Source organism: Triturus cristatus, chromosome 3_1 (assembly GCF_964204655.1).
Source record: "Triturus cristatus chromosome 3_1, aTriCri1.1, whole genome shotgun sequence".
Classification (NCBI taxonomy): Eukaryota; Metazoa; Chordata; class Amphibia; order Caudata; family Salamandridae; genus Triturus; species Triturus cristatus.
The window spans coordinates 51195221-51208161 of record NC_140583.1 but is presented as its reverse complement, the minus strand read 5'-3'; the positions used below and the strand labels follow the sequence as shown (position 1 = coordinate 51208161).

General features: G+C 40.4%; 1 protein-coding gene across 2 annotated transcripts in view; it reads right to left on the bottom strand.

Moving 5' to 3' along the window:
• Positions 1 to 12941, bottom strand: part of SYT13 (synaptotagmin 13) — a 237112-nt gene that overhangs the window by 162371 nt on the left and 61800 nt on the right. For both annotated transcript variants that reach the window (XM_085643436.1, XM_085643435.1), the window contains exon 2: positions 3982 to 4207. In XM_085643436.1, the coding sequence (XP_085499562.1) occupies positions 3982 to 4207 (226 nt within the window). The remainder of the gene's footprint in view (positions 1 to 3981; positions 4208 to 12941) is intronic.

The window sequence follows — 12941 nt, the reverse complement described above, 5'->3', positions numbered from 1 at the left end:
AGAGGCTGCTACTCCTTCAGGATTACCCTTTCTAGGTGATATAATACCTAACTTTCACCAGCGAACTCCTTGCTATCAACTATTCTCATTAACATACAAGAAATTATTCCCTAACTTAGTGCTTCTAGTCCTGCATAACTTTCAGCGCTTTCTCGATCCAGACCAATAACCTCACTGCAGTGTGGCTTCCATTCACCACCCGCTATTCAATATTCCCGGTAATTTCCAGACAACATAAAACAATACATTGCGGGTTTTGGTTAAAACATAAATCAATAATTCAAAATTTCAAATACAATCCTCACCTAACTAACTATACTAACCATGCCTCTGCTACCAAGTAAAACTGATGCAACAGAGTTTACCAGCTCTATACATACATACACGCAACACTCATTTAGGCCCATATACATTCATACACTCAATGGGCTAGCAGATATCTGCTGGTCATCAATTTTATTTTACCCTAGGAAACCTTTATACCAGTATTCTTACCATTCCTGTCTCCTGAGTAAATTACGTTCGATAAGATCTAGTAGTAGATTAGAATAGGGAGGTAATAATATGATACATTTATCTTTTATTCAAAGAACCATAGACTCAGAAGGAGTTTTAAAAGTTTATCTGAATTAATAATTTTGTGAGTCAAATCAAAATACACATAGAAGAACCAGAATTCTCCATCAGGAAAAAGTACAGTTAGCTTATAATCAGTTTGCATTAATTAAATCTTGCAATGACAGTACCTGAGGAGAGAAAGAATAGAGAGCAGGTACAGAGCATTAACCCTACAATTATATTTACCTATAATGGTGTGAGCACCCCGACATTAGTTAAGCACATAGAAAAGCTCCCCTAGATACAATATGTAAAATGTGGTGCAAAATTAGTATTCACGGACAGGTTGGTTAAAATGTTATAAGTTATTCTAGAGGATTGCATACAAGCAAGTTTCTTTTTACATGAAACCTTGCTCCATCAGGGTAAGATATTCATAGGAGAAAGAGAGGTGAACTATGAGAGAGGCACGGGAGCCTTCACATGTACTAATACAGTACAAGCAGGAGGGGTAAGAGGAATTCGAAATTTAAAATACTGCCTGGTTAGAACCACAGTAAAAGGAGTTCACATTTTATCACAAAGTATTACATTATTTGTTTTATTTATTTGTAGATACTGGATAAGAGCATCCAGGGCTAAGCATACATTTATAAGCTGAAAAAGGAAGATTAGCAGAGATTAAAACTGACTAATAGTATAAATACAGGGCAGGATCTAAAGGGGTGGAAATGTTGAGTCTGTAACACATCTGTATTTCTCAGGGTATAAGTTCAGTAGAAAAGAAAGGGGGTATGAGAGAGATAGCAAATTAACAAAGAGTGTATTTAGAATATATATATATTCAGTGGGGATGGAGAAGGGAGTTAAGAGTTTAAGAGTGAGATATATAAATACTATGGGCAAATGAATAAAGTGCTGGAAGGAGAGGGGAGTATGACTGTACTAGAAAAGGGAGAAGGGAGATGTGAGAGATATTTAAATACCCGAGATCTATAAATGCCGCTAGGGAAGGAGAGGGGAAATAAAAGTGAAACATTTTAATAATTGAGGGGTGTAAATACAGTACAGGATAGAGAGGGGGAATCTCAAGTGGAAGTCTTGCCCCCATGGCCATCTCTGCAACTTATGGTTAGCAATGGTCTGTGACTGAAGACAAACACACCCTTCAGTCTACCAGCAGGTTAGTGAGTGACAAAAGGCAAATCATGCCAATAGGGCTCTCACCCAGGTAGGGCTAGAAAGGGGTCTAGTTTGTGTAGGTGCCACCTAGGACCTTGCACACAGCCAGGACACATCCTTGCCTCCTGTCCCGGTGGTACAGCTTTAACTGGTTTTTCAAATGCCCAGGGTGATTCTTCAGAGAACATCTACCATCACCTTCTCACCAGATTGATTATGACTTGTCCATTTTTTGGTCTTCCCTATCGATTCGGACAAATTCACAGCGATACCAGAGATGGCAAACGGTTCAAGGCCAAACATGAACCATGGAAAACACTCATTAGTCTCATTTGCCTAGCGTTAGAGGCCCAGCGTCACTAGATGAATGTAAGGATTGTTCTTAGTATCAGGCCTGTATAGAGTTCACTACTGAAACTAGTGTGGTAATGGTGTACTCACCTGGTTCAGTGTTTATTAAAGCCATTGACTTTGGATGTTAAAGTGTGTGGTTGTGAAGTGTCCAATATGGAAACATTGTAAAATGTGTGAGGTTCTGAGTGGCACCAAACGCATTGTTTCCATCATGACTTTGCAAGTAGGTATGCTAGGGTCGTAGAGAAGTGTTAAAGTGATTTGAGATACTCTATCATCCTGGTGTGTGTCGATGTGCATGGATGGTGTCGTGTGCATGCAGCACACCTATACGTGTGACCCTCTGAACGTGGTTGGATCTTGAAACCTCACTTTTGATGGAAGATGCAGGTGTGACAGAATGCAAGCAAGTGTTGTGTCCGACATAGCAGGAGTAGATGAGATATCCGAGGTCCTTCTTGCTCCCAACGTTAGGCTTTGGACACAGACAAGTGAGTGATGGGTAGTGCCATGCTGATATATTGCTTATGTACCAAACTTTGAGGTGTGGGGCGGGTGCCTGTCTTGGTATCTGATGATGAGGGGAGAGTTCATGTAGGCAGAGAAAGGAAAAATGACTCACCTGTCATCCTAGTTCCCTTCTACGGGAAACCTTATTAAAAGCACCGGAGAGCCCCTCCCACATGCCTAGAACCCGGTGCACTTTAAAAAGTATACAGGTATGTATAACAAGAATTTGTACCATAGTACTTTCTTATATGTTTTGCAGTGTAAGGAAGGCTATAAATGGACAGATTTCATTGAATTTCATTTTTAAAGCCAGTTACATAGAAATGCGTCACTATAAAAAGATGACCATAGAAAATCTTTCACAAACCTTTTTTAAAAGGAAAAAGAAAGGGAATATGAGATATTGTTAGCTGATAGGCTGCACTGCAAACCCTAGAATAGAAAACTGGCACTGTGCCTTTAAGAACCTCACAGTACCCCCTGTCCAGAGTTTGAAGGGTCATCCTAGGAACATTCAACAGACAGAGGAATATATGAGCCAGAATAACACTGACCACATTCAAGATAACTTTGAGAGATGAAAATACAGAGGGGGAAAGGTAGGCAGTGTGCAGCAGAAAAGCTGGAGGAATTCACTCCACCGAGGCCTGCAAAGTACTTGGCTGATTCACATAAAATGAGATAAACTCAGTGTTCCCCAAATGGGGAGATCCCCAGAGCATGGGGTCAAAAAACTAGTCTTAGCTTGGGGGAATGGCAGACAATGAGCAATGCCCGTGGAGAACAACTCATCTCAACTTTTCCTTGCAGTGACTTATTCTTCAAGTGTAAATACCCACTTGTGAGTCAGAGCCAGTTCAGGAGTTGTACACTGGTGTGGGGACATGAGTTATACCCCTCGAGGGTACATAGCACAGAAGTCTCATTCACATGACAAATACAGCATGCCTGTCTGCTCTTCAGTATGTGCCGCATTCCCTGTGGTCCCTAAAGGCATTTTTATACTTTCTCAATATTCCTCTTTCTGTCCCCTATTGGTGGTCCCCACTAGAAGTCTGGGGTTCCACTGGGACTGCAGTCCATTATACATGCACCTCCCCTACTGAAGATGGATGGAGCCTGCGCAGCTGGCCCATGATCCGACGCCATCTCCGCGAGCCTGGGCACATTTGAGGGTTACAACTGAGCAATGCCAGCCTATGTTATTACCATCTCATGTCACTGGAGTTGGGCTCGGAAACATCACATTGCCCCACATGTTTCTGTCACTGTCATATGTAACATAATGCCAGTAAAGATAAAGTTAGAAAAAAAACTTGGGTACAGCCAAGGCTTGAGGCTTGTGCTACTTGTTGGAAAGCTTCAGAGATCACATACCGTTCGATGGTAGATCACACGTCCCTGCCGTTCCTTGGGTCTTTCCGGCTCTCCCATTATTGATGTCCTCATCTGCTGGAACTGGAGTCTCAGTTGCTGGATTCTTCCTAATGTCAGCGCAATTGATTAGTTCTGGTAAGGTCATCGCCAGCTTTGGGCTATAGATATTGGGGAATTTTAGCAGTGCTTTCGGCTGGATGGGTTCCGTCGTCTTCTCAATACTGAACTGGAGGTGGAAAGAAGTGAGAGACAGAGAGAGAGAGAGAGAGAGAGGGAACAAAGTATCAGAGAGGATGGTCTCCAGCACAAGCAAGTCCTAATACTTGAACCAACCCTTACAAGAAGAAATTGGGAAATCAACCCTGACCTCTTCAATCTTGGGGAACCTTGTCCTCCTCCAATAAAATGCCGGTCTCCCTTAAAAGCTGCACCATGACATCAATTAATAGCCCAGCCCACAGCAGATTACCAAGAACAAAACATAATAACAGCTGAAATAACAGCTGGTGCACAGATTAAATCCATCTGTTAAAACAAAGGTCCACTGACCTGGAGGACTACACGTATATATCCCAGTCCCAGGTGACCACACGGCTCCACTCTCGATGTTTAGGTCCATCGGCATCAGTACCCATACGGCCCCCCTGAAAGCTTAAATGGAGGGAGCATAAGTCTCCACCACAGACCTGGTTCAAATCTACAAGGAACTGTTAATCTCGGTCCAAGCCCAAAGTTCTCGCACCTTCTCGGCTTTGATTCAGTGAAAGCGGACATCTTATCTGTAGCCTCATCCTCGGTGCGACAAGCAGCACCGCAGGGTTTAACACCTGAATAATGTCAGGGCATTGCTACAAGCTGTTTCTTCTCCAACATATCACCCGCCCAAACTGACATCTGAGCTATTAAAGTTGTAAAAATTCCAACATCATCAATACTTCGCTGTTTACTAATATGGCCCTTCGCTACTGATGGAGCAAGGACTCGTATAAGAGAGACTTGCTCGGATGCAATCCTCTCAAATAAGTTGTTATACCGTAATAATTGTGTTTATAAATACTAATATGCATTACAGTTCAATACATTTAAGCCTAGGGGAAGCTTGCCTATGTGTCTACTAACAAGTAACCCGAGTGTGATTAAAATGGCTGCTAATGCGAAATTCTGTACTGCGCATGTGTCAACTACATCTACTTAGTAATGAAGACTTCTTGCTTGGAGGGAAATCTTTGCAGCTGCGCAATCGCTTTTAAGATGGCTGCTTGGAACTCACATGTTAAAGCACATGCTTTTGTTAAAACTAAACCATGCAACTTTAATAAAATGCTAATGCGAAGGATTTATTTAAGTTAGGGGGTTAGAGTAGAGATAGGTGGTATACAGTGAAATCATTTTATTTTGAATTTAATATGTCTCTTTCTGACTTCTTTACTAGTTTGTATTTTGGGCCTCAAAGGGTGACCAATGATCCCACCCCACGTGGTGTCCGCATAGGCGCATTTGTAACCCGCCAGGAACCATGACAAATGTACTTGAATCTCAGCCAAGGTCACGACCTCTACATGTCCTGGGAATGAAGTTGTCTTCCTGACTGATGAATGAAGAAAATATTTAAATGTATCATTTTGATCGATAAAACTGTGAACTCGGGTGGGAAATAAAGCATGGGAAAGTAAATTAAGGGGAGGGAACACGGAACAGTAAGCTAAAAGAAAAGTAATAAAACCTAGCATGGAGTGATGATCATCTCTCCTTTTCCTGTCCAACCAGAGTTAGGAGTTTCATAAATTTGAAACATTTAGGTGTGGTACACGCCATTAGAAGGGTATAATTGAGGTAGTTAGTTAGTTAGCAGACCGCAGCTAGACCAGAATGCTCAGAGACTGGGATGCTGTCAAAGAGCTGAATAAATGCTGAAGAAGAATCAGATACCAGACTTAGATTTTGAGCCAATTAAGTAAAAGAAGATCGCGGAAGAACCGAGGAGGCACATAATAGAAGAAGATCGTGGAAGAATCGAGGAGGAAGATAGTGTCAGAGAGGGGTGCGACGCAGGCGTAGTATCTAGAAGATATCATCTATGCTATCCCTGAATCCTGTCCTGAGCTATGTCACCTGATCTGTCCCAGGGGACCCATTCCTGCTCCTTGGCCAATGGGGTTGGCAATTCTGTGTAGTATGTCATCGTACTGCTCTCTCTGTTCTCTCCCTATTCAGGTACTGTCATTGTAATAACTTTGTTTAACGATTATTCTGTCTTAAAATGTATTCCCTTCCTCTGAGAAAACGGTGTTTAAAATTGTATTTTGGTTCTTAGTTCACATGACTTTAACTAGATAAACATTTAAGCACTCCAGAGTCTGTGGTTCTTTAAAAAGATTTATTCTGTGTCAATTTTGCCTATAAAAATTAACTAATAGATCCATTGGCCAAAGGAAAGTTCATTTGGACGGAAAGGTTTGGTAGGAAATGATAAGGTAAATCCATCTTACAGGTACTAGCAAAACAAATTGACCCCAGCGGTAATTACTAGCTCATGTGAATGTGTGTTTTGGGCCCAGGTGAGTAAGTGGTTTAGTGAGAATCTCCAGCTGGTAACCCACTGGATCAGTTTTTCTGGTAGCAGAGCTATGGTTTAATTATTAACTAGTTAGGTGAAAATATTGAATGTTTGAATTTTGATTAAGTATTAACAAACCTGTTTGTATTTGTTCTATGTTGTCTGGAAATTCCCGGGAATGTTGAACAGTGGGTGGTGAATGGAAACCACACTGCAGTGAGGTTACTCGTTTGCTAAAGGTAGCGCTGAAAGGCTATGCAAGGCTGCCAGTGCTGATATAGGGATTCATTTGTATCAAAGTGAGAGTGATTGATAGCAAAGAGTTCGCTGATGAAACTTTGGTCCTTTATCACCTAGAAAGGGCAGTACCGAAGGAGTAGCAGGATCGTTGGCGCTTGAGTGAAGAGTAAGCTGAAGAGTTTTACTCGTAGTGTGTGAAGAGTAAGCGGAAAGGTTTTACTCGCAGTAAATGCAATTGCCTTTCTGATTTTAGCGGAGCGAACAGAGTTGCGCTTGTTTCTATGTTGTCATTTAATGAATTTGTAATGCAAATTGTTAGAAAATAAGTTATTCGTGTTCCCTTGCAAAGGAGGGGTCAGTTGCGGGTGCTGCACTGACGTCACAGCTGGGATTGGTTGGAACAGCGGGCGTGTGACTGACGCGAAATTGTAAAGGAGTGGTCAGTAGTAAGGAGTGAAACTGACGTCACAAAAAGCCGCGCCAGTATTGGCTAAACGTAAAACGAGAGACAGAATTTGATTGGTCGTAAGAATAGAAGTCGCGCAGGTATTGGTCAATTATTTAAGTAAAGGTGAACATTTGATTGGTTAGTAAAATAGAAGCAACAATAATAATTGACAGTGGGCTTTGCATGTGGAGATATAATCCAACATTAATAGGCAATCGCCCAGACAGAAGGTATTTAGGATTTGCCAGAGAACAATATATAAAAGGATCGACACCCAAAATGTACGGAGAAAAAAGAAAGATGACATTTATGCAGAAAATTTAAAATTATTTAAAAAAGGATTAACCCATTAAGACTAGAGAGGGAATTCTTATCCCTCCCCCGAAAACGCCAGCATCATACATGATGATGGAAAGAGGCTTTCATACTTGCGTATGGTTGGAGAATTGGATAGAAAATACAAAAAGTGATGGAGTGCTAGCTTTCCCAGAATATGGTACGTTTAATGGGAGAACCCTACATAATCTGAGATTAAGAATGAATTAATTTGAGCCCCGACTGAGATTAACACAATATGAGGCCTTAGAAGAATGGAAGACTGAAGCATTTGAGCGTGATAGATCCAGAAGTAGTAGAAGTTATAGAGGATTTTTCCATAGACATATGTGTGACTCTCGAGAAAGTCAGCTGAAACAATGGAGACAAGCTATGGTGACTGAAGGATTATATCTTGTGTTAATTGCTGAGGAACAGTCAGGAGGCAAGTGCACAGAGAAGACCAAGCATTTAACGATGACAGGTAGCAAAGAATTAGAAGATGATTTTATGGAGGACATTTTAATGAAAAACCCTCCACCATACCAAGAAGGATCCAGTAGAACTACTCCTAGTGCCCCGGTTTTGGGAACACCATTGGTTTCACAAGTTATACATGACCCAACGAATGGAAGGGTATTTCAGGAAAAGGAAAGAGAGGCGATAAATAAGACTAGAGAAAAATGAATACAGAAAATAACCCAATTGAGTACACACCCTGAAGCGCTGACTATACCAGTGACTATAGATCCAGTGGTTCCATTATATGGAGATAAAACCAGCGGTCATAAACCACCAGTCATGTCCACACCTATAATTGAACCCAGAAAAGAGAATATAATAATTGATGATCAAGGCAGTGAATGTGATTTGGTGATATCATTAATGGATTTACAGATAAGAGGACAGATAAATGAAACCCCAAGAAGAGTTACACCTAGTTGTTCATAGGAAACCCATTAGAGACTTCAACAGGAGTTAAAAATGCCACAATAGTATCACCAGAAGAAATAGAAAGATGGGCACAGGGAATAGACAAGCCAAAACAGCCTCTGAAAATATTAGATATTTATAAATTGAGAGTAGAATTAGAAGAAATGATAGCTGGAAATGTAGGGTTAGACCGATTAAATACCTACACTGAAAAATAATTGCTGTTCATTTATAGAAGTATCACTAGAAATAAAAAAATATTCCAGGAGAAATTCACAGACCTAGCCTCTGAAATGGGAGTTGAAATAGGGAAATCCAAGGTGTTACAGAAACCATACAGAGCAGAGTTCAGTGATAAGGACTTCGAAAATATGAATGTGTCCAGAAGAAAATTATAGGTTAAAGAATGAATTACCATTTTGCAAAAATGGGGCGATCTAGACAAATGGAAAGCTAGATGGATGAGAAAAAAGGAAGAGGCACATGCCAATCGAACAACAGGAAAAGTAGAAAGATTATGTCCAATGAGAGAAGTACCGGGAGGAGGATATGTACATGTTCCATGGACCAGAAAAGATATTTTGTCGTTTACAAATGATTTCCCGAAGTTAAGAGAAAAAACAGTTGAATGGTATAGGCAAGTTGAAAGATCTGTGAAGGTATCTAAAGTATTGCTAAAAGATTTGGATGGCTTATTTGATATAGTAGTACCTACTGATTTATGGACAAAATGTAAAATTGCTGATGATTGGCCTAGCGATGAATACCCGAGAGATGAGAAAACAGGACCCCCTTCAGAAGAAGTAATGAAGAAATATCACCAGGTGATCACTTTTTTGAAAGGGAAAATTCCTCCAAAAGAAACAGATTGGGTAAAAATAGATAGAACAACCCAAGACATAAATGAGTTTGTACATACTTATTATGAACGCCTACTCCAGGTATTAAAACAGTATAGCAGTTTTGAGAACATTGGAGATAAAGGTATGGGACATTTTGTGTATCGATTTGTGATAGGATTAAAACCAGAAATTGGTGACACAATTCGTCAACACATGTTGCGCTGGCAAGCAAGACCAATAGATGACATTCTTAAATACGCAAAGTACTGCAGAGATGAGATTGACAATAAACGAAAGAAGTTAGAAGAAAAGGTGATGTGGGCCCAAGTGAAATTGGCAGAACAGCAGGAACTCCACTTAAACAGTCAGACAGGAAATCACGGGAAAGGGCAAGGCCAAGGAAAAATAATGGGGGAAAACAGAAGGGACGAATGAGTGAAGAGGAGGCAAAGAAAAAGTTTCCCTGTCATGGGTGCGGAAAATTGGGGCATTGGAAAAACAATTGCAAAATTATTCAGAATAATGGCCCAAATCAAAATTTAAATCCACAGACGCAGAATGAGGTGATAATGAGTCAACCGCAGCAGGTTGTAAATCTACAGTGTCAGTTGCCACCTGCTCCTATGCTAAATTTTGTGAACCAGTCCAAGTACAGTGCGGACACAGGATTTCAAGGAGGAAGTGGTAAAAAAAATTCTGTAACATCACAATTTCTTTTACAGGATAATTATTTCGATGACAGCGACTAATTACGGTGCCTGAGGGGGGAGGAAGAGGAGTGCGTACTTGGCACATCCTTACCGGTAGATCAGTCAGGTCCATATATTGATGGTGAAGTAGAAGGAAAAGATAATACCTTTTTGTTGGACACTGGTGCTACCCGTTCTACTGTGATAACAGCAGACATCCCAAACCTATCCCTCTCGGGAGAAGCGATCCAAGTAGTGGGTGTTTCAAATAAACAAATTAGAACCCCTGTTACAGAACCCATGGAGGTACGCATTGGCAATTTCAGGGAAATGCACAAATGTGTGGTGTGTGACTCCAGTCCCGTAAATTTGTTAGGAAGAGATTTACTGTGCAAAATGAAATACACCATATTTTGCACACAAGACGGTGTTGCAATTCAAACCCCAGATGAAGACTGAGTCTACAAAATCATATTAGCTAAACAAGGCACAGAAGTAGACGCGATGTATTCCTTGATGACAAAAGATGATTTACCAGATGAGGTCAAATTGACAGTAAATCCTGAGGTGTGGGATTTTACAGGAAAAGAAGTAGGGTTAATGGCAAATGTAGACCCGGTGAAAGTAACTGTGAAGGAAGGTGCAGTCTATCTAAACACTCAACCATACAAAATGAGCCCCGAACTTAAAGCTGGTGTTGCAGCAGAAATTGATAGAATGATTGAACAAGGCATTCTAAAAGAAATAATGAGCAGTCCCTGTAATTCACCTATAATTGGCATTAAGAAACCTAGCGGGAAATATAGGATAGTTCGAGATCTGAGAAAGATTAACAAGATTGTTGTACCTTGTTGCCCTGTAGTGCCCAACCCAGCAGTAATTCTGTACCAGATGCCATGGAAGGCAAGATGGTTTACTATAATCGATCTATGCCATGACTTTTTCTCCATTCCATTACACCCAGATAGTCAGTATCTCTTTTCATTTAAGTTTGAGGATCGTATTTAAGCCTGGAATCGGGTTTGTCAAGGGTATACTGAAAGTCCTTAGATTTTTTATCAAATATTGAAAAAGTGCTTAGAAACCTTAGTGCTGCCCAGAAGATCAGTACTGGTACAGTATATAGACAACTTGTTAGTCGCGTCTAAGACAAGGGAGGACTGTGTTACTGACTCAATTGCCTTGTTGAATCATTTGGCTGATGGTGAATATAAAGTATCTTTGTGTGAAAGTGGGCCTGCACACCTGGTAGGAAATTTGCGTTATCGTGTGTGATCAAAAAACTTAACGGGTGTTTTGAGACACACAGCGTAAGCACATTTAATCGGTGTCTGTTGATCCCACAGGGTGCGGTAACTCTATCACGCACGTACACAAGAAACAAACCTAGAGCTCTATTTCTTTCCTTTCTCTATGTGCAAATCCTATTGTTGAAGATGTACACAGTTTGTTTACAGCAACTTATGATATGTCTGGTTACTTCTTGTTTTGTTGTAGTTCCACTCAGAAGGAACAGAAATCGATTATTCATCTCATTTTCTCTTGGCAACACCCCTGAAGAAGGGTTTTCTTAAACCCGAAATGCATTGGGAATTTTTTTCAATTTGAAATGTTGATGACACTTGAATTTGTTTTAACGCTTTTTAACGCTTGTTAAGAAGTAAATTAGTGAGCATTGAAGATTTGTATATACTTACCTTAGATTCTTACAGATTGGAATATGTTTAATTTCTGTTTGAACAATGAAACGATTTAACACAACATGTTGAAAAGAATTGTTTATTGATTACTTAGTCTCAAGTTTTGCAAACAGTTATACAAAAAAATCAATAATTAGTATTGAAACCACAAGGACAGTAGCAGTGCATCTCACAGACCTGGGTGACTCCAGGCCTCGAAATAGTAGGACATAAAGTATCCCCAGAAAAATTGCAGTTTTGCAAATCCGGAGTCAAATATCTAGGACATCAAATAGAACGCAGAGTAAGGAAAGTGAACCCTGAAAGAATAGAAATAATAAGACAAATGAAATTGCTGCAAAACCAGAGAGAAATAAGGATGTTCCTTGGGGTTGTGGGATACTGTAGGCAGTGGATTGTAGGGTTTTCTCTGCTAGCAAAACCCCTGAAACAAATGACCAAGAAGCGAGCAAAGGATCCTATAGAATGGGATGACGAAAGCATGGGAGCATTTATGAAATTACGGAAGTGTTTGTGTGAAGCCCCATCCTTAGGTATGCCAGATTACTCAAAAGAATTTGCACTATTTTATTGTGAAAGAAATAGTTGTGCACTCTCAGTTTTGACACAAAGACATGGTTTGATGCAACGTCCAGTGGCATACTTCTCTGCTACTTTGTACTCTATAGCCTCAGCTTTGCCAGGTTGTTTAAAAGCATTAGCTGCAACCTGTACGAGTCTGGATCAAAGTGAATCAATTGTGATGGGACATCCTGTGAAAGTGCATGTTCCACATTCAGTAGAGATTCTTTTAACAAGAACTCAAACTCAGTATCTTACTCCTAGTCGAATGACTAAATATGAAAGAATCATATTGGGGGCTGAAAATCGCGACAATAGTCAGGTTTACTGTACTTAATCCTGCCACCTTATTACCAGATGTATATGGTTAAGAGGTGAGAGACGAAGTTGTGCACAACTGTTTGAATGTGACTGAACTTTGCACCAAACCCCGTCAAGACATACAGGAAGAACCTTTGAAGAATGCCGAACATGAGCTATTTGTAGATGGCTCATGTATGCGCCATGAGGAGGGAGGACTAAGTACTGCTTATGCTGTATGTACATTGGCTGGAATAGTCAAAGCATCCTATTTACCAGGAGTCAAATCTGCACAAGTAGCTGAATTGATAGCTTTGATTAAAGCTTGCAAAATTAAAATTTTTACTGATAGCCAGTATGGTTACAGGGTTGTGC